The sequence below is a fragment of the Xyrauchen texanus genome, chromosome 27 (genome assembly GCF_025860055.1).
Source record: "Xyrauchen texanus isolate HMW12.3.18 chromosome 27, RBS_HiC_50CHRs, whole genome shotgun sequence".
Lineage (NCBI taxonomy): Eukaryota > Metazoa > Chordata > Actinopteri > Cypriniformes > Catostomidae > Xyrauchen > Xyrauchen texanus.
In genome coordinates this window covers 18,683,255-18,702,290 of record NC_068302.1, presented here as the reverse complement: position 1 = coordinate 18,702,290, position 19,036 = coordinate 18,683,255, and the positions used below count along the sequence as shown (strand labels likewise).

General features: G+C 36.9%; 1 protein-coding gene across 4 annotated transcripts in view; it reads left to right on the top strand.

Annotated features, from left to right (window-relative positions):
- Positions 1–19,036, top strand: part of LOC127621384 (neuronal calcium sensor 1-like) — a 57,696-nt gene that overhangs the window by 21,802 nt on the left and 16,858 nt on the right. For all 4 annotated transcript variants that reach the window (XM_052094950.1, XM_052094951.1, XM_052094952.1 and 1 more), the window contains one exon: positions 14,309–14,447. In XM_052094950.1, the coding sequence (XP_051950910.1) occupies positions 14,309–14,447 (139 nt within the window). The remainder of the gene's footprint in view (positions 1–14,308; positions 14,448–19,036) is intronic.

Genomic DNA, 19,036 nt, shown 5'->3' with positions numbered 1-19,036 from the left:
TAATGTTTGTAGAATTTTGAGAAAAATACTGAATCCATTTTTGAATAAGGCTGTAACATAACAAAATGTGGAAAAAGTGGAGCGCTGTGAATACTTTGTGTGTATATTTATCAGATGCTACTAGTTGTGAATAAAAAATGGAAATGTAAAATGCACACAGCAGTCACGCTCTGGTCTCAGGAGGGTATATATCGATATAGATACTGAAAAGTCTGAGACCACTTGTGCAATTAATACAATTACATTTTTTGTTTTAATGACAGCATGCACTCAAGCTGGTATGGACTCAACACACTGGTGCAGCATCATTAGAGAATATTCCAAAGAGCATCCTGTGTGCTTCAATAGAAGCAAGAAAATGCGTCATTTTTTTTAACAAATTGTTTAAAATCATCAATGTCACAAATTTGCTTATTGTAATTGTTACTAAGAAATAGTTCAGAATCTTGAATTATTTGTATTTATTTTACATCATGATGTTTTTTGTTAAATCCTCAAACATTCTGTTTCAATTAGATCGTAAATCCCAGATCTTTTAATGTGAGCCCAGACTTTATGGCGCTAGTGTAAGATATATGGTTCATATATGTTTTTGTGTGGTTGTGATTTTGATCTGTTTTCCAAACTCAGTTTGTCTATGTATAGAGCTGGACTCCTCTGAAATGTAATGAATCAGAGCTGGCCATCTTCCTCCTGCTCTCAAACTGAATTAGAGAACTATTGCATTAGTCTGACAGAATTGCATTCTTATTGGTGTAGGCTACAGCATTCATTGTCCTCTTACCTTAGACCCATGCATTCTGTTGCAAATAATTTATAAAAGCATCCACATCTGTACTGAAATCCCATTGGAATTTTATTCATTATATGCATATAAATTACTTATTTTCATATGTACTGATGTGCATTGATCAGCAAGCTATTTTCCTTCGTAGTATGCCAGCTTGGAATTTAAATTATTGGCTTTGCATAGGTTAACCCACCACCTGAGGAGCAGCAATTAAATAGCAGAATGTTTATTTAGTCATTTGTCTTCCACTGCATAAGCTAATGGACTCATTTGTGCTGGCCATCACTACGAAAGTCTGTATTTGAACATACTGCAATCTTCTGAAGTGCCATTTAATGGCTGGCACTGCTGAAGTGCTCTAAGGTGGCAAAGCATTCGTCAGCAGTCTCCCTAAACAAAAACTGTACATTCAAATAGATGTACAGCACATGCACACATGTTTGAGCCAAGTAAGGCATGTGTCTGGATCAGCATCCTTTGGTGGTCGTGGAACAACGTTCCTATCAAACAATCATAGCCCAAACCCAGGGCCAGGTCACGTTCCTTAAAGGCTCATGGGCACAAATGTCCTCATTTGCTCACCCTCATTCTTGACTTCATTCATCCATGGAATACAAAAGAAGGATTTTAAAAGGATGACTGGCCTACTGATTTCAATACAATGGCAGTTGATTGAGACTCACTTAAAAGCTCAAAAACAGACCCAGAAGTGTCATAAAAGTAGTCCATGTGACTCGTGCATAATATTCCAAGTCTTCTGAATGCAATCAAAAACCAGAAATGTAAGGATTTAAAATATAATATTTAAATACTATTTTTAAAATATTATTAATTTATTATTATTATGTTATTAATTTCTTTAGGGGTAAACATTTTATTGTGCACCTTTAAATTCTGATTCGTTGATAGCAGTATTGTTCCATGATCAACAAGGATGTTGATTCAGGAACATGTCCTACTTGAGTATAGTACACATAACATACAGCAACACAAACAAACATCTAACTACAACATTATTTTAATGTTAATTTTATAAACTCCTGATTGAATCACTCCCTCTAGTAACTTCCAACCTACATTATATTGCTGTAGCGTTTTCCCTTTTAAGAGGTTAAGGGCCAGAGAGGTTGAAAAGTGATGACGGTCAAATGAACCACCATCAGTGCAGCTGTGTGAGCAACGACAAGGGAATTTACTAAGGGGAAAAAATGCCAAATGGTGTGTAATTAGTGCTCTTCACTGCCAATGCATCAGAGATCTAGTCGACTGATGCTGGGTGACATTCATAGTTCTCGAATAAGTGGCTTGTATGGACAATTTAATAGTGTATAATTAGAGAATAAGGCTGACAGTTTTTCTCAAACCAGAAACCGATGAAGCATTAGAGTGTTTATACAGATGTGTACAGTGAATGAAAGCTGATATTTTTAGCTACGTGCTTTTGGGGGTTAAATATGTTTTCTGTTGACATCTGAACATAAAAAGTGTCTTTTTAGAATTAAATGCATTCATTAACATCATATTTGAAGTATAAGCGCTTTGTATGTCTCACTTTTCAAAAAACAGCAAACGTTGCTTTGACAACAATGGCTACCTCAAATTAAGCTGCAATCAAGTTGGATTAGCAAAAAGCAAAATGCTGTTACCCATCTCATTTGCTCCATGCTCAGTCTGTGCATGCTTAATCCTGTGAAGAATGGGTTCGTCCTATTGTGTGTGTGTGTGTGTGTGTGTGTGTGTGTGTGTGTGTGTGTGTGTGTGTGTGTGTGTGTGTGTGTATGTGTGTATGTGTGTGTGTGTGTGTGCGTGTGTGCGTGTGTGTGCGTGCCTATCCACAAATATAGGAAATCACCTACATTGGGGGAACTAGCCATCAGTCCCCAGGAGAAATATGGCTTTATAAACTAAATAAATTACAATAAACTAAATACTGTCTTGATGAAAATTTCGAACACAGAAAGCTTTCTGGTTTAGGGGATTGTGGAAGCGGGGGTGTGGCCGAGCGCTGGTTTGTAAGTGGAGAGTGATGCCAGGAGGAATGAGCGGTAAGGTCTCGCACCTGTGCGTAAATTCTCTCACAGCTGTTCTGTGTTTCAGTGAGAAGTGTTGGGGAGAAAATGGGAGACAAGAAGCCCAAAAGTGGAGAAAGACAAACCTGTCTGTGTGCTACTGCTGAAAAGAAAAACGTGTGTGAATTTTGAGTTGTAAAGAAGTGAATAAAACTTATGTTAGACTGTTTAGCCGGCTTCCAGTTCCTCCTTCCTAAACTCACAAGAGTGTGTGCTACAGGGATAGAATACCAAACAGGGAATAGGAGATACCAAATTTCACCACAAAGATCGTTAACCCTGAACAACTCACTCATATAACGGTACGTCCCTATAGCAACTTTCAATACTTTACCCAATGCTACATTATTTGAAAATTCTGTCTTCATTTACTCATTGCTTTTTTTATTTATTTATTGCTTGTTTGCTCGTTTGTTTGCTGCAGGATACAAAAGTTATTTTCAGAATGTCTGAGCTGTGACTCAAAAAATTTGAAAAGCACCTTAAAAAAGGTAATTATCCCAAGCTCCACATGCGTAAAGAACTAGGAAGTGTATTCATGCTTCAAATCAAGATTATGATGAATCATGAGTTTGAGTTGTCATAAGACTAAATTATGAGAGTATTTTTGGGTGAACTATTCCTTATTGTTTCACTTTGTTCTTTGCACTAAACTATCGTATTGTTCTAGAAGAAGGCACAAGTGGTTAATTTTATGTATTTTTGGTTGTTGTTGTCATTTTTGGAATCAGTTATTGTGACTGTACATTTATCTGCTTGTTACTTATTTTAAATAGTTGGTTTTCTATATTGTTGTTATATTATTGATTAGGTTTAGGCATAAGGGTGGAGTTAGGTGTTTTAAAATATCTGTATTCGAATATAATGTAAATCAAATTATTGTGGCCATATTACCTGCCTGTTACATCTTCTATATTGTTGATAAGTGGCTAGGTAGATATGCAGATGAGCTACAACAGCAGAAGACACCATTGGGTTTCACTTCTGTCAGCCAAGAACAGAAAACTGAAGAAGAAATTCAGTAGAAATTGAGATTCATCAGACCAGGCTTCCAGTCGTTAACTGTCCAGTTTTGGTGAGCCTGTAACCACTGCAGCATCAACTTTCTGTTCTTGGCTGACAGAAGTGGAACCCAATGGGGTCTTCTGCTGTTGTAGTCCATTCGCCTCAAGGTTTGATGTGTTGTGCATTCTGAGATGCTGTTCTGCTCACTACAATTATACAGAGGGCTTACCTGAGTTACTGAAGCCTTTCTTTCAGCTCGAACCTGTCTGGCCATTCTCTGTTGACCTCTCTCATCTACAAGGCATTTCCATCTGCAGAACTGCCGCTCACTGGATGTTTTTGGTTTTGGCACCATTCTGAGTTAACTCTAGAGACTGTTGTGTGTGAAAATCCGCAGTTACAGAAATACTCAAACCAGCCCCTATGGCACCAAAAATCATGCCACACTTAAAATTGTTTTTCCCCATTCTGATGGTTAATGTGAACATTAACTGAAGCTCCTGACCTGTGTCTGCATGATTTTATCACTGCATTGCTGCCACATTATTAGCTGATTAGATAAACACATGAATATGTAGGTGTACAGGTGTACCTAATAAAGTTATCGGTGAGTGTAAGTATAATAATGAAACATATTGCCTTTAATCAGATGTTTTGAGCCTTTGATGGAATCCCCCAGACTGTGATGAGAATAGAAGGACAGAAGCGTTTTCCTGATGTAGGCAAACAGTCACTACGGTTGCATCCTCATCATGAAACTGCACTAAACTGAAATCTCTAACATGGGAAGTCAACTGTTCCTGTGAGGAAAAAGGATCAATAAATATACATTTTAATGTCTAAATGTAAAAATGGTTTTTATATGTATTTTTATATGTAAAAAATATGTATTTAGCTCAATGTAATAAGTCAATGAAAAGTCCCTACAAGGACTGAAAAACAAATGCATGTGTATGTTTGCATTGATGTGTTGGGTTGAGAGGTAGGGCTCAGGGCTCCCTGAGCGGATGCTACACTCCTCTCCCTAGCCACTACCACCTACAGACCCCTTTTCCAATGAATGACTAATGCATTAATCATACTTTCAGAGAACATTTTCTCCATCTTGCTTCTGTTTCGGCTGTAAAAATAGTCTAATTGATTTGTGAATCATGAGTGCTTGTCTGGGTTTATTTTTTTAACCAGTGTGGTGTAAAAGGGCAATTGTTCAGAAATTAAACAGTTTGCATTGCTCTGTATGTGGCCAAAGGGTGACATCATAAAGCTACAGGAGGTTATACAAACCTCTGGCCCTTAACAGGATACTTGGAGAGTGTGTGTGGGAATATGTCTAAGAGGTTTTCTGTACAAAGTATTTTTATGGTATAGTTGCTGGAGTCCTGACATTTGAAGTGTTAATTTTTTTCAAATATAAAATGCTTATTCCTGGCTTAATATGCACCTATAAGAAAGCTATTTGTAGGTTGAAATTTACTTGTAAAGTGTAAACATTTAGTGTCTGTGGCATTACTCTGTTTGCTCTAGCATTCTGTTCAGCCTGTCAAATCAACACTGGCTCAAACAATGATGTGACTTTAGGGTGGGTTCAAGGGACTATTTGTTTTACCAATGGTAGATGGGGGAATGTTTGAGTAATCTGCTTGAAAACAATCAAAAAACACATTTTTGAAGTCTCGCTTGCTCAACTGAGCCATAAGGTAGTATAGCTGCTGTGCTGAAATTGTGCATTTGAGTGAACTCACTAAACATGATTCTGATTTTGTAAAGGCATTGATGTCCTTTTAATATTTTGAGTATCATAATCTCTCCTTTGTACACTCTGGCTGAAGTGACTTAAGTTTTTCTTTAAAAATGTGCTTCAGCGGCAGTATGTTTTAATTATCTTGCTTGTGTGAGCCCTGACTCCTCACATAGAAGTGGAGAAAGCTTGTTTTATTGGGGCATGTAATCAGACCCTTATGACCTTGCACATTTCCAGTCCCATATGTCCACGAGTATTCTGTCCTTCTTCAAGAAGAGAGTTCCTAACACTTATCTTTGCTTTCTCTTGACGCAAAGTGTTTGAATATTTATCACCCCATTTATTGCCATTTGTTTCAAAAGTTATGGAAAAAGTTGTTTTGTCACAGTTACTTGCTTTTCTGAACTCGACTCAGGTACCATTTCAATAGGGTTTTACGACACATCACAGTACTGAAACAGCTTTGTTAAAAGTGATGAACGGTTTGTTACTTGCAGTTGATCCTGGTTATAATGCAGTTTTGATTTTACTGGATCTTAGCGCTGCTTTTGACACTGTAGATCATAACATCCTTCTGTCACACCTTGAACAGTGGGTGGGCATTAAGGATACAGCACTGCTCTGGTTTGATTCATATCTTAAATTCAGGACATTCTAAGTGTCTGTTTTCTATTTCTTTTCATCATCTGTTTCTGTCGTCTGTGGGGTTCCTCAGGGGTCTATTTTGGGCCATTACTCTTCAATCTGTACATGCTTCCACTTGGTAAAATCATTAGGAAATATAACATCTCTTTCCATTTCTATGCCGATGATTCTCAGCTGTACCTCCCATTAAAATCTAGAGACTCTTTGCAGCCTCTCATGGACTGTCTTGAGGATATTAAATGTTGGATGGCAAATAACTTTCTCCAGCTCAAAAATGATAAAACTGTTTGGTCCCTCCAAAACTTGAAGCTCTGTAGTTAGTTACTTAGACAATCTCACTCCATACTCTGAGCTTTGTCTTAAAAAACAAATGAGCTCTGTTGTTAAAAAGCTATTACCAGTTGAGAGTAGGGTTGCAACGGTATGAGATTTTCACAGTATGATAACTGTCTCAGAAAATATCATGGTTTCACGGTATATGGTATTACACAATTAGTATTATCAGTGAAAACAGAAGGGTTATTTATTTATTCACTTTATTATAATTGAAACTTGAAACCATTTATTTTATTTAAGTATGTGTAAAAAAAAAAAGTCTCCCTTTTGAAAATAAATAAATAGAAAAAATATGTATTATATTAATTATAATATTATAATTATAATAAACAAAATTATAAACATGATAAATAAAAAGCATGTAACTAAAACATGTTATTTAACTAAAGCATGTTAGTTTACATGTTAGCATAGCATGTTAAATTAACTACTAAATGAAAAATAACATTAGCTGTGTGAGCTTTAAAAGTAATGTCCTATGATTATTAACAGTTAACATATACTGTATGTGCGCGACAGCACAGCCAGACTTCTCCTGTATGTACATTTAACTCAGTGGTTCTCAACTGGTTTTGCTTCAGGACAGATTTTACATTGGAAATCAAGTGTCGACCTGCCATAGATCAAACATAACCTGTATTTAATGGATCCTGGGTTGCATTTCCTTTTATGTTGCATAGTTTTGTTCATGGTTTTCCAGTACAAGGACATGCATCAAGTGACATTATTTTTGTTGATGATGTCAAAAACAAAATCTACAGGAAGTTTTCTCTCCCCCTTTTAAAATTGAAGAGCATATTTACTTATATAAGCCCATTATTATCCCGTTTGTTACCTAATATTACATATTTATACACATATTACACAGAGGGAAAGGCTCCTCGTTACAATGGTTAGGTCAGTGTGCTAGTCTTAAATAATAGTAATAATAATAATAATAATAGTTCTCAGCAGGAAACCGATGGAGTGCGTACTTCAGGTAGGGAATGAGGTTTTGTCCCAAGTGAAGGAGTTCAAGTACCTTGGGGTCTTGTTCACGAGTGAGGGGACAATGGAGCGGGAGGTTGGCCGGAGAATCGGGGCAGCGGGGGCGGTATTGCACTCGCTCTATCGCACCGTTGTCACGAAAAGAGAGCTGAGTCGAAAGGCAAAGCTCTCGATCTACCGGTCAATTTTTGTTCCTACCCTCACCTATGGTCATGAAGGTTGGGTCATGACCGAAAGAACTAGGTCGCGAGTACAAGCGGCCGAAATGGGCTTCCTCAGAAGGGTGGCGGGCTTCTCCCTTAGAGATAGGGTGAGGAGCTCAGTCATCCGTGAGGAGCTCGGCGTAGAGCCGCTGCTCCTTTGCGTTGAAAGGAGTCAGTTGAGGTGGTTTGGGCATCTGGTAAGGATGCCCCTGGCCGCCTCCCTAGGGAGGTGTTTCAGGCACGTCCAGCTGGGAGGAGGCCTCGGGAAGACCCAGGACTAGGTGGAGAGATTACATCTCCACACTGGCCTGGGAACGCCTCGGGGTCCCCCAGTCAGAGTTGGTTAATGTGGCTCGGGATAGGGAAGTTTGGGGCCCCCTGCTGGAGCAGCTGCCCCCGCGACCCGACTTCGGATAAGCGGTTGAAGATGGATGGATGGATGGAATAATAATAATAATAATAATAAATGTATGTATTTATGAAAAATAAATACTAGCTGAAACACATCTTGAAACTTTAACTACAACTGCCACTGTTGATATAAAATGAGGTTTAATAGATTCTACCTTTAGATTATTTCATATGAAACTATAACATTTTTATCAAAATATAACAATTTCTTTTACTCATGTGAAATCCTGAAGGTGATGGTGTGTAATTATTAATATTTTTAACTATTTTGTTTAAGGGGCCACATCGGGCTGTAAGTAGCGCATAGGGGGCCACATTGTATTACTTTTGAGATACAAAGTTCTGCATTGATTTGGTTTTTGTAACTTTTAAGCCCAGAAATAGTTGTGTACTCAATTTTCTGAAGTGTATCTGTGACTAATGGGACTATTCTGCAATTGCCAAGTATTATATTGCTCTACATATATAGATACTTTTCTATCAGGCATTAAAAAACGTAATAAAGGCTGAGCTTATAAATCTACTTCCTTGTTAATTTATTATTTAATTTAACACTCTCTACATCAGGGCTCTGTTTTAATTTAAAAAAAAAAAATGTATAGAACTTTTCATGTTTGTCGCAAAGCATGCAAGTTTACTTGATTTTTTTCTAAAACTTTACCCATTTACATGCTAAATGGGTCATGATGTGGGTCTTCTTGATGGATTGACTTTCAGCACACAACTGAATAACACCGGCTGCATGACTATGATAAATGATTACTGAAAGAGTTAGATTAACATACAGGTGCGAAGGGACTTCAACATTTCTAAATTGCACAAATAAAAAAATTAATTTACATATTTGTCTCTGGCTTGCTTTTGCTCGCACGTCATTGATGCCGAGCTCTACTTTTATATTTAATTGAATCACTGAGAAGGTTTACCAGCAAAGTAGCACCAAACATCTCAAGCAGTATTAAGAATGGACACAGAGTGGCCGTATAACACTTTAAGCAGAATATTGCACTACAGATCACTAAGTTTGTTCAAAGGGGAAAGTGAGAGCTAGAAAGAGCACACTCAAGTGCATGGTTGCCAGATTGCACAAGATAAGTATAACATGAGGTGGAATATTTCTATTTCTACTAAGTATAAATCTCAAACTGGGGGTGTTGCGTATCTTATCTGGCAACCCTGAGCATGTTAAATGCTTGTGGAGATGTGTTACGTCCCAATGCAAGTTAACTGAAATATCCCATGAAAAAAAAACGCTTTTACGATAAATGAGCCGCGGGCCACATTATACCATGTGGAGGGCCTGATCCAGCCCGCTGGCTGTAAATTGCCCATGTCTGCTTTAGCTGTTTGCGAGATTATCATTAAATCTGCCTTAGCAGTCCTAAATAGTCTATCATTTGGGCGGCTGCCGAATTATCTTCAATGGGAGAACCATGGCATTGTTCTTTCCCTGCTGTCCGCAACCCAGTCTGAATAGACCAGTTGAGAAACACTGCTTTAACTCACACACACACACACACTCATGTTAGACCCCCTCGCCTTGCTTCTCTCTGACGTTTTCTCCGCTGTGTGTGTGTGTATCGCAAGTTGATGCATCTGACAGGCAGACAAGGAGGAAAGGAGATGCGCACGTGCATGTGAGATTCTCCGTCCGGTTGCATTTTTTTCGAAAATACCGTAGAATGTACATGGTATTGATAACCGTCAATTTTCAATCCGTGGTATACCGTGAAACCGGTATACCACTGCAACCCTAGTTGAGAGTCATCTCCAGATTTAAATCATCACTTTCCTTTCAAGATCTGGCAAAAGTAATTCATGCATTTATTACAACACGCCTAGACTATTGCAATTCTCGATACCTTGGTCTTCCCCAGTCTTCATTGGCATGTCTTCAGATGGTACAGAATGCAGCAGCTAGACTGTTTACAAGTGCAAAAAAAACATGATCATATCACTCCAATTCTAATCGACAAGCCCCATTTTATATTTCTGGCCTTATTTATTTGCATTCATCTCCTAAGTCTTTCAGGTCTGCCAATAAATCTTTCCTTTATGTCCCACGGTCACGTCTTAAATTGTAATGTGACAGAGCCTTTGCAGTTGCTGTTCCACGCTTATGGAATCAATTGCCAACTGACATTAAGTGTGCTCCTCCTTTCAATCAAGACTTAAGACACATTTTACTCTTTGGCCTTCCCTGGCTATTAACTTGTTGATATTGATTAGCAATTGTTAATATATATATATATATATATATATATATATATATATATATATATATATATATATATATATATATATATATATATTTTTTTTTTTTTAATTTTTTTTTTTTATTGTATTTTATAATTGTTTTTGTACAGCATAACACTCTAATATATATATATATATATATATATATATATATATATATATATATATATATATATATATATATATACTCCTAAACTGAAAAAATACATACATTTAAAATTTATTTTTGTAAATCAAAGATATTGATGACTCATCTTGCACTCACATCATTTGTCCAGTAAAAAAACTCTCAAGAAGGAGAATGGCCTTCCTGTTAGCCTATTATTTTTATTAATTGTGCAACCCTCGTAGTATTAGTCTAATGACACACTCTTTAGGGAATATATTGACCAAATGAAACGTGCATTAAAATCACCACAATATTCACAATATTTCTACATTTTACATTGCCAACAAAATCATTGTGATTATATCATGAATATTCAATATATCGCCCTTCCCTATTGGCTATTAGCCATTCCATGACCCCCGTTTACACCTATTAAAATGCATCTTGGAATATCCAATCACATGTGTCAGGTAAAACACATCACTGTTTACACCTGGCCGCTTAAATGCATTTCCTGGGACCACTCGTGTCTGAATTTTAAGGGTAGGGTCTCTGTTTCATGCAGTACCTGTCTAAAGGAGCTTCAAATGTTCATGCTCTCATTTTTATCCCTTCATGTTGATATCAGACAAGATCCGTGATGTACTCATGCATGATTATCCTCTTTTAGAAATTTTCCGATCACAAAACGTTTTAGACCCCATTTAGACCTGTATTTAGAGCTAACCACTTGTGATCAGATCACTTGAAACGCATCTTGATACAAGGTGTAAATGGGGTCTATTTGTTCAGCCCAAACTTCTTGCTTCAATAGGACATTCATCAACACAGAAAAGAAAACTTAGCTCCTCCAATGTTTTAATCTATTAGGAGTTTCAGTTTGTGTGAGCTAGATTGTTTAGCTGAGATGGTGATAGACATTTTCTTGCTTAAGGGTCACATTACATCATGTAACAACATTAATTCATATTCTGTGGTAAGCAGAGCAGCAATAGCAGTCTGCTCGGATGAGCTCGACATCAGTGGTTATAATTTTAATGCACCACTAGAGAATGACAAAAAATTTACGTCCAAATTGTGCTCACAATTGTTTGTGAATGTGATTACTTGCTGGATTCCATGGGGCCAGAACCAGTATCTCTGAGGTTGCTCATGCAACATGTTATGTATAATGAGCAATAGACAAACAGACCCAAATGCAGAGGGAACAGTTCAAAGGATTTGTTTACAATAAATGTGAGCAGTCACTGTGGATGTTGAGGATCCTGGAACCGGCTGCAGCAGCAGGGAGAGATGACAGAGAAGTGCGTGCTCTATGGACATGCCTAGGGAAATCCATGAAGAGGGTGTTCGTAGAATGAGTGTGTGCATTGTGGAAGTCAGGAATAGATTTGTGGAATCCTCCGTTGAAGCTTAGTGAGGTACAGAATGATGCCCAGCAGCATAGGGCGATCTAGCTTGCGACAAGCAGTCAAAGATGAGGTATCTTCTGTGGAAACCCAGCTGACATGCTGCGAACTGGAAGGCAACCACAAACCCAACACTTGGGCAACCAACAGATACACGAGACAGGACCAACTAGGCAGAGAGAGTGAGGTTAGTTACTTCAAATCAAACAACAATCTAGCAAAGATACTGAGAACATGACGGGCTTAAGAAGGGAGTGAATTAGAGGAGAACAGGTGTTGCTCGGCATGCTAATCAGTGGCATGATCAGCTTTCCCCCAGAACAATTAGTATTCCCATGGTAACACCGCGATCATGCATGCCGGCCGTGCCTGCGAAACATGAGGGGGAGAAAATAACAAAATATACAAAACAAACCAGCAAACTCAATGGAGCCGTGACACTATCAGTAGTATCATAGGGAAAGTTTATCACATTTTAACTGATGCAAAAATGTCTGATTGGGGGATGCTGCTTATCAGTAATTTGGCAGAATGGGGTCTATTTTAGCCTGCATGAACATTTGGTTGCAGGTGGCTTGCATCAGGCATTTGTCTAATACAGAGGAAGAATCTCCATTTCATGTGTCAGAGTTTTTATTTTGTTAGTCTGTAATGAGACGTGATCTGACTTTAGGTCTTTTAGTTCACTGCACATTAATCTCACAACAAATATTTGTATTTAAACCAACTGAATACTTTTCACAACACTCTAGACCAGGGGTGTCAAACTCGATTCGTGGAGGGCAACAGTTCAGCAGAGTTTAGCTCCAACCCTATTTAAACACCTGAAGCAATCAAGGTCTTAAAGAGTGCTTGAAGATTACAAGGAGGCATTTTTCATTGAAACCTATTTGTTAGTAAAAAGTAGTGCCTCTATTTTCGTCTGATATGCCGCTTTAAAAAAATAATAAATTGTTCGCACGTCAGTGCCTTGTTAAACATGATGTCCACATACATGGATTTTGGGACATTATTCCCTCAAAAGTTTAAAAAATCATGTTAGTTGATTAACTTTCAACAGCACCTGTGGGTTATTTCGCTACCTTTTGATATACATTTTGTTATATATTTTTTACACTATACAATATGGTTCTATTAATTAACATTAGTAAATGCATTCCTATATTTAATGTGCATTTCCACTTTGAGAATAGATTCATTCAAAAGCTGGAATTGCTTTCAGAGGTTTTATGTAGAGTTAGAATGAAAATAAGGTCAATTTTGAACTGTTTTGAGACCAGTGCAGTCAGATAGCACACTGGAGGTCATTCACTATATAGGGAGCAAGGGAGCATCATATAGTTCTCTTTGCAGCTAAGTGCATGCACTCCTAAAATCTGACCAAGTTTCAAGCAGCAAATGATGTTTAGACAACTCAACATGTTTTGCAGACATGGGACAATGGTAATCAGTACATAGATTCTGAATTTCATGGTTGACAGTGATTGGATGATGCAGGCCATTACTTTAATTTAGAATGAATTATGCTTATTTCTGATGTAATGTCTGTAACGTCTCAAAAATGTGAATAACCACCACTCCTAGAAACATAAACAATTTGATAAAAAAAAAAATCTGACTTTCTTTAGCTTGGTATTATTTAAAATTTCACAACTTTGTCCCGCTGTACACATATGTGGACATACATTTTTAGGAAAATGATTTGCACTAGAAATGTTTTATTATTTTGTTGCTTGTTTATTGGGTGCAACTAGTTACAAATCAAAAAAAGGTAACTGAAAATGTACACAGCAGTCACGCTCAGGTCTCAGGAAGTTAAAAGTTCAATTTCAGTCTGACTAAAATAATAATTCTTTTTAGAATTTGATGTTAACACTTCAGTCCAGCTGAACTAATAGACTAAAAGACCTAGATAATGTGATTGTGGCTCGCTTCATCCAGAATGTTTACACGTTAATCAGACTACATGGCCTCAGCATTTTGCACATGCTCTGAAAGACAGAGGTGACATGTATAGTAAAATATACTATTAAGTATTGTGTCAAGTATCTGTTTGTATGTAGGCTATGCAAAAACCTTCTGTAGTTCGACTATAACTGCACATGTAAACATACTGTATGAATCCATCAACTGACCCACAAAATCCTAAGAGCGACAATTTCAAATGTAAAGATGATGGCTCCATCAAATAACCCACAAATGAGCCCACGTTTACATGTATCCCTAATACAAATACATCTGCATTCCAACAGTGTTCTGTAATATAATGTCTACTTTTCATGAGTGTCTTGATACAAACGTCTATGGAATTATTATAAAGAATAAGGTTTTATTTTCCCTCTTCCAGGTACAAGGGCTTCATAAAAGATTGCCCAAGTGGTCAGCTTGATGCGGCAGGCTTCCAGAAGATCTACAAGCAGTTCTTCCCCTTTGGTGACCCCACCAAGTTCGCATCATTTGTCTTCAATGTTTTTGACGAGAACAAGGTGAAATGCATGTCACTGTCAGGGCCTTGCATATCAGATTTTTCTTTAGGATTGAGACATTTTGTCTCTCTCTTTCTCACATATACAACTCACAGAAGATCACTCTCACCTTCCCAGTGCCTTTGAGTGTTAGGTTCCACTAGAGCAGTGATAAAAGGACTGACATGAGTCATAATCAACTACATAAAGAGAACAAAACAGCACAAACAAGTGGTTTATGAATTACTATTTTTGATCTTTGGAGAGTGAACCAGACACCTACTAAGACTGATTTACTCTAGTCATCACTGGATGATGTATTGTGTATATAAGTGTCTTTCATAGAGCCTACACAATGTATTTTCAGTTACAATATGTCTTTTTGTGGTTTGACAGCTTGAATAAAGTATGCAGTATGTAGCAGTATGTCGAGCACCAATTGGTAGATCGGATCACAATGTTATCCATTTACTGCCAACATATAGACAATGTGTTAGAAGGGACAAACCAGTGGAAAAGAGAATTCAGGTTTGGAGTAAGGACAAAGAAGATATGTTAAAGGATTGTTTTTGTACTACAAACTGGGATGTCTTTTTTGATTCATGCAGAGACCCTCACGAACTTACTGACAGTATTACCTCCTATATTCAATTCTGTGAAGAAACAGTTATTGATACTAAAGTGGTTAAAGTCTTCTCAAATAATAAACCATGGCTCTCTAAAGATTTAAAGAAACTCATTAATGAAAAGAATTGGGCATTTCAGTGAAAATAATTATGAGGGTTTTAAAATGAAAAGGAAGGAATTGAGAGCTATGATACAAAAAGCAAAAATTGACTTTAAATGCAAGGTAGAGGATAAGTTAGCGAATCAAGATGCAAGGAGTGCTTGGCAAGGCTTGAATAAGATGATGGGGCGTGGCACAAGAGATGTAAATAATGATATTCCTATAGGGACAGATGGTTTTAAATGGGTAAATGATTTGAATTTGTTTTATGGAAGATATGACGTAGCTGACAATTACAATAAGATTGAAGAAATAAGTGATAGGATTCCAGTGGGGCCACCGATCTGGTTGACCGGTGATCAAACCAGAAGGTCCCTTAAATGCATTAAGCCCCATAAAGCACCAGGTCCAGATGGCCTTAGAGGGAAAGTTTTAAAGATATCGCTAAATGAATTAACTGACCCTTTAACAAAATTATTTCAGTTTTTATTAGACTTACAGATCGTTCCCAATACTTGGAAGTTATCATTTATACGACCTCTTCCGAAAAAAGTGACAGCAAAAATTTAGAGGACTTTCAGTCCTGTGGCTTTGACATCAATACTAAGCTAAAAGCATGGAAAGAGTAGTTAGCTACCACCTTAAACCATACATATTAGAGCAATTAGATGTACTGCAATTTGCATACAAATCAAAAAGAGGGACAGAGGATGCCATGCTTACCATGGTCGATACAATTGCTAGTCATCTACAACGAGCAAAGGCTTATGTGCGTGTTCTTTTTATCGACTATACCTCTGCTTTTAATACCATGCAGATACATTCGCTCCTGGAACGTCTCCTGGTTCTAGGTGTAAATGGAGGAATAGTGCACTGGATAAAGAACTTTTTAACAAATAGACCTCAGCGAGTTTGTGTTGGGAGGTTTAAATCAGATACTATGTTTTTAAATACGGGGGCACCACAAGGATGCGTCCTGTCACCTATTTTGTTTTCTGTTTATACAAGTAGTATAAGAGTGCAGCATGAGAATTATAAATTATACAAATATGCAGATGATATGGCACTTGTCGCACTTTTATGGAAAGATTGTGCACATTATGAGTATGAGAAGAAGGTTTTGGAACTAGAAGAATGGTGTGAGGCAAGTTCCTTATTGATAAATGTAAGTAAAACAAAAGAGTTGATTTTAAATCATTCAGAGCCTCTAACAGAGTTAATGTTATGTAATCAAACAGTTGAAATTGTGAAGACTTTTAAGTATTTGGGAACCATGATTGACTGTAAATTGAATTTCTCTGATAATATTAACCTTATTTGTAAGAAAGCAAATCAGAGGTTATACCTGTTAAGGAAGTTGAGAGAATTTTCTGTAAGTCAGGATGTTCTGCAAAGAGTTTATATAAGTTTAATTGAGAGTGTTTTAGGGTATAATATAACTGTGTGGTTTGGACGAGTTACATCTGTTAATAAAGTAAAGTTAGAGAGAATTACAAGAGTTGCAGGAAAAATTGTAGGATCTAAACAAAAATCAGTCGCACAGTTATATCAAATTGCTGTTCAGAGGAAAGCTTTGATTATAGCAAGAGATACAACACACCCATTGAATCATGTCTTTGAATTACTGCCATCACGTCAGTCAGCTATAGAACACCAAAAGTGATTAAAGTGATATATAAACAATCTTTTGTACCAAATGCAATAAGTCTTTTGAATAAGAGGAAAGAGATCTGAATATTTTAATGTGTATATTGTGTATCGTTTTGTGATTGTATACTGTGTATTGTTAATTGTTTTGATTGTATGGCGAGACCAAAGACCAATTTTCAGCCAAGGCTGAACAATAAATAAATGAAATGAAATGAAATGAAAATAACTTTTCAGTGCCACATACAGACAAATTGCATCATAAATGTCACCATTTCTAATCATTCAGTTTGCACTGTTACGCCAGTTTCATACACTAACCTGCAAACTAAACATCATCACTTTGTTCATTCCTGAAGAAGTACATAAAAAAAAAAACCTTCGTAATTTTTGACTGCGATCGGTTCGTAATATGTGTGTGATGCCTTGTCTATGCCACAAACAGCTTCAGTAAATTATATGTCTCCCCCTTATGGTCTCCCAAAGCTATTATGTCAGACTACATTAAATGGAATGCAATTGGCAGTGAACTGACTTGTCTGCATTTTAGATGTTATAGATATATATTTTTTTAGATTTCAGAAATAATGTAGGTAAATATGGTTCTGAATTAAGAATCAAAACACCTGTGTCTGGGAGCATTCCCATTTGCTCTTTCAAAGAAACACTAAATCATACTAATAAATAACATTTCAGGCAGATAATTTAAAATGTGAGTCTTGGCCAGGACATGTTAAAATGTTCATAGTGTAGAATACATTCCACAGGGCACTGTGAAAGCCATCATTAAAAGTGAGAGAAAAGGTAAAATAGCTGTGAATATTCCCCAAACTAGTCATCCTCTGAAATTTAGTACTTGAAATAGTAGAACCATTGTAAGGGAGTAGCAGTAACTGTTGTTACAGTTTTCCTTTAGCGCTGGATGGAACTTTACAATGCATATATCACAAATGTGACTTATATGGAAAAGTGGCAAGAAAGTTGAATCACATCTCAGCTGGAGTATGCCGAAGGCATTTATGAAACTCAACAATGTGGTCTGATGTGATTCTGTGGTCTGGTGAGACCAGAACTGAACATTAAGGCCTCGATGCTAAGACTATATTTGGCTGAAACCTAACACTGCATAATCTCAACAGTGAAGTATGATAGATTCATCACTACAGCAGTGACCGGAAAACTCATAAAGTAGAAGGAAAAGATGGATGGAGATAATACAGAAAAATTCAGTAGAAAAGCATATTGCAATCTGTAAAGCACTGGGACTTGATGATTCATGATTTGTCAGTACATACATGTTTGAGAGAGAGAGATGTTTTTTTTTTCTTGTGAAATGTATTTGTAGCCCCATAAAGAACGATAAAAAAAATATTTTGGAATATTTGAAAGCTGTATGTGGGATGGTGCTGCCTTAATACTGTGCACCCACATAGATAATAATTTCACTTAAATTAAATAATAACAAAGTGCAAATGAAAAATGGATAAATTTTTGAGACCAATCCATTTACTAAAGGGTTTTTATTTTAGGCATTAAATCTGTATAATGTTTTATAAGATATTTATATTGTTATTTTATGTTTAATGAGGTTTTACAATGTATTTATTTTATTAAATACAACACTTTATTGAAATTAACACGTCGGGTAATGCCTCCTACACACTACACGACTTTCAAAGATATCATATCCTGGTACCGTTCATATTACACAACTGCCTGTCTTGTAATGGAATTCATAGGGTTTTCAAATTACACGATGAATCGGCGACAGGGGTGAACACGTTACAAAACATTTCACTATTGACGAATCCCGACGACTCTGCCTAGACTCCAAATTACATATCGTACGTGCTGATTTACAGCGAAAAGTCAAAAAAGAAGATGAAAAGACTATGGAGGAGGGAATGGTTGGGGAGACTCAATTGTTTGTTCTGCAGAGAGACTTGGAGGTAAATAAGAAATGTTACAATGAACGCAGGTAACTACCAGCTGGTGTTTTATTTAAATTTTTTAATTTAAATTATTGAAAAAAAAAAATTACATGAATGTGAAGTTATTCTGATACAAGCTCTTTATTCTCATTTAAACTATATTATTGTGCTCACCATACCATAAGACGCCTGATAGGACTGGGTTCAAAACTTCCAGTGCCCCGTTTCTTGCTCTCTTTTTGGCTGTTGGTCAACTCTGCAGTTGTATTCAGTTAAAACGCATTTCACATTGCACGGTTTGGATT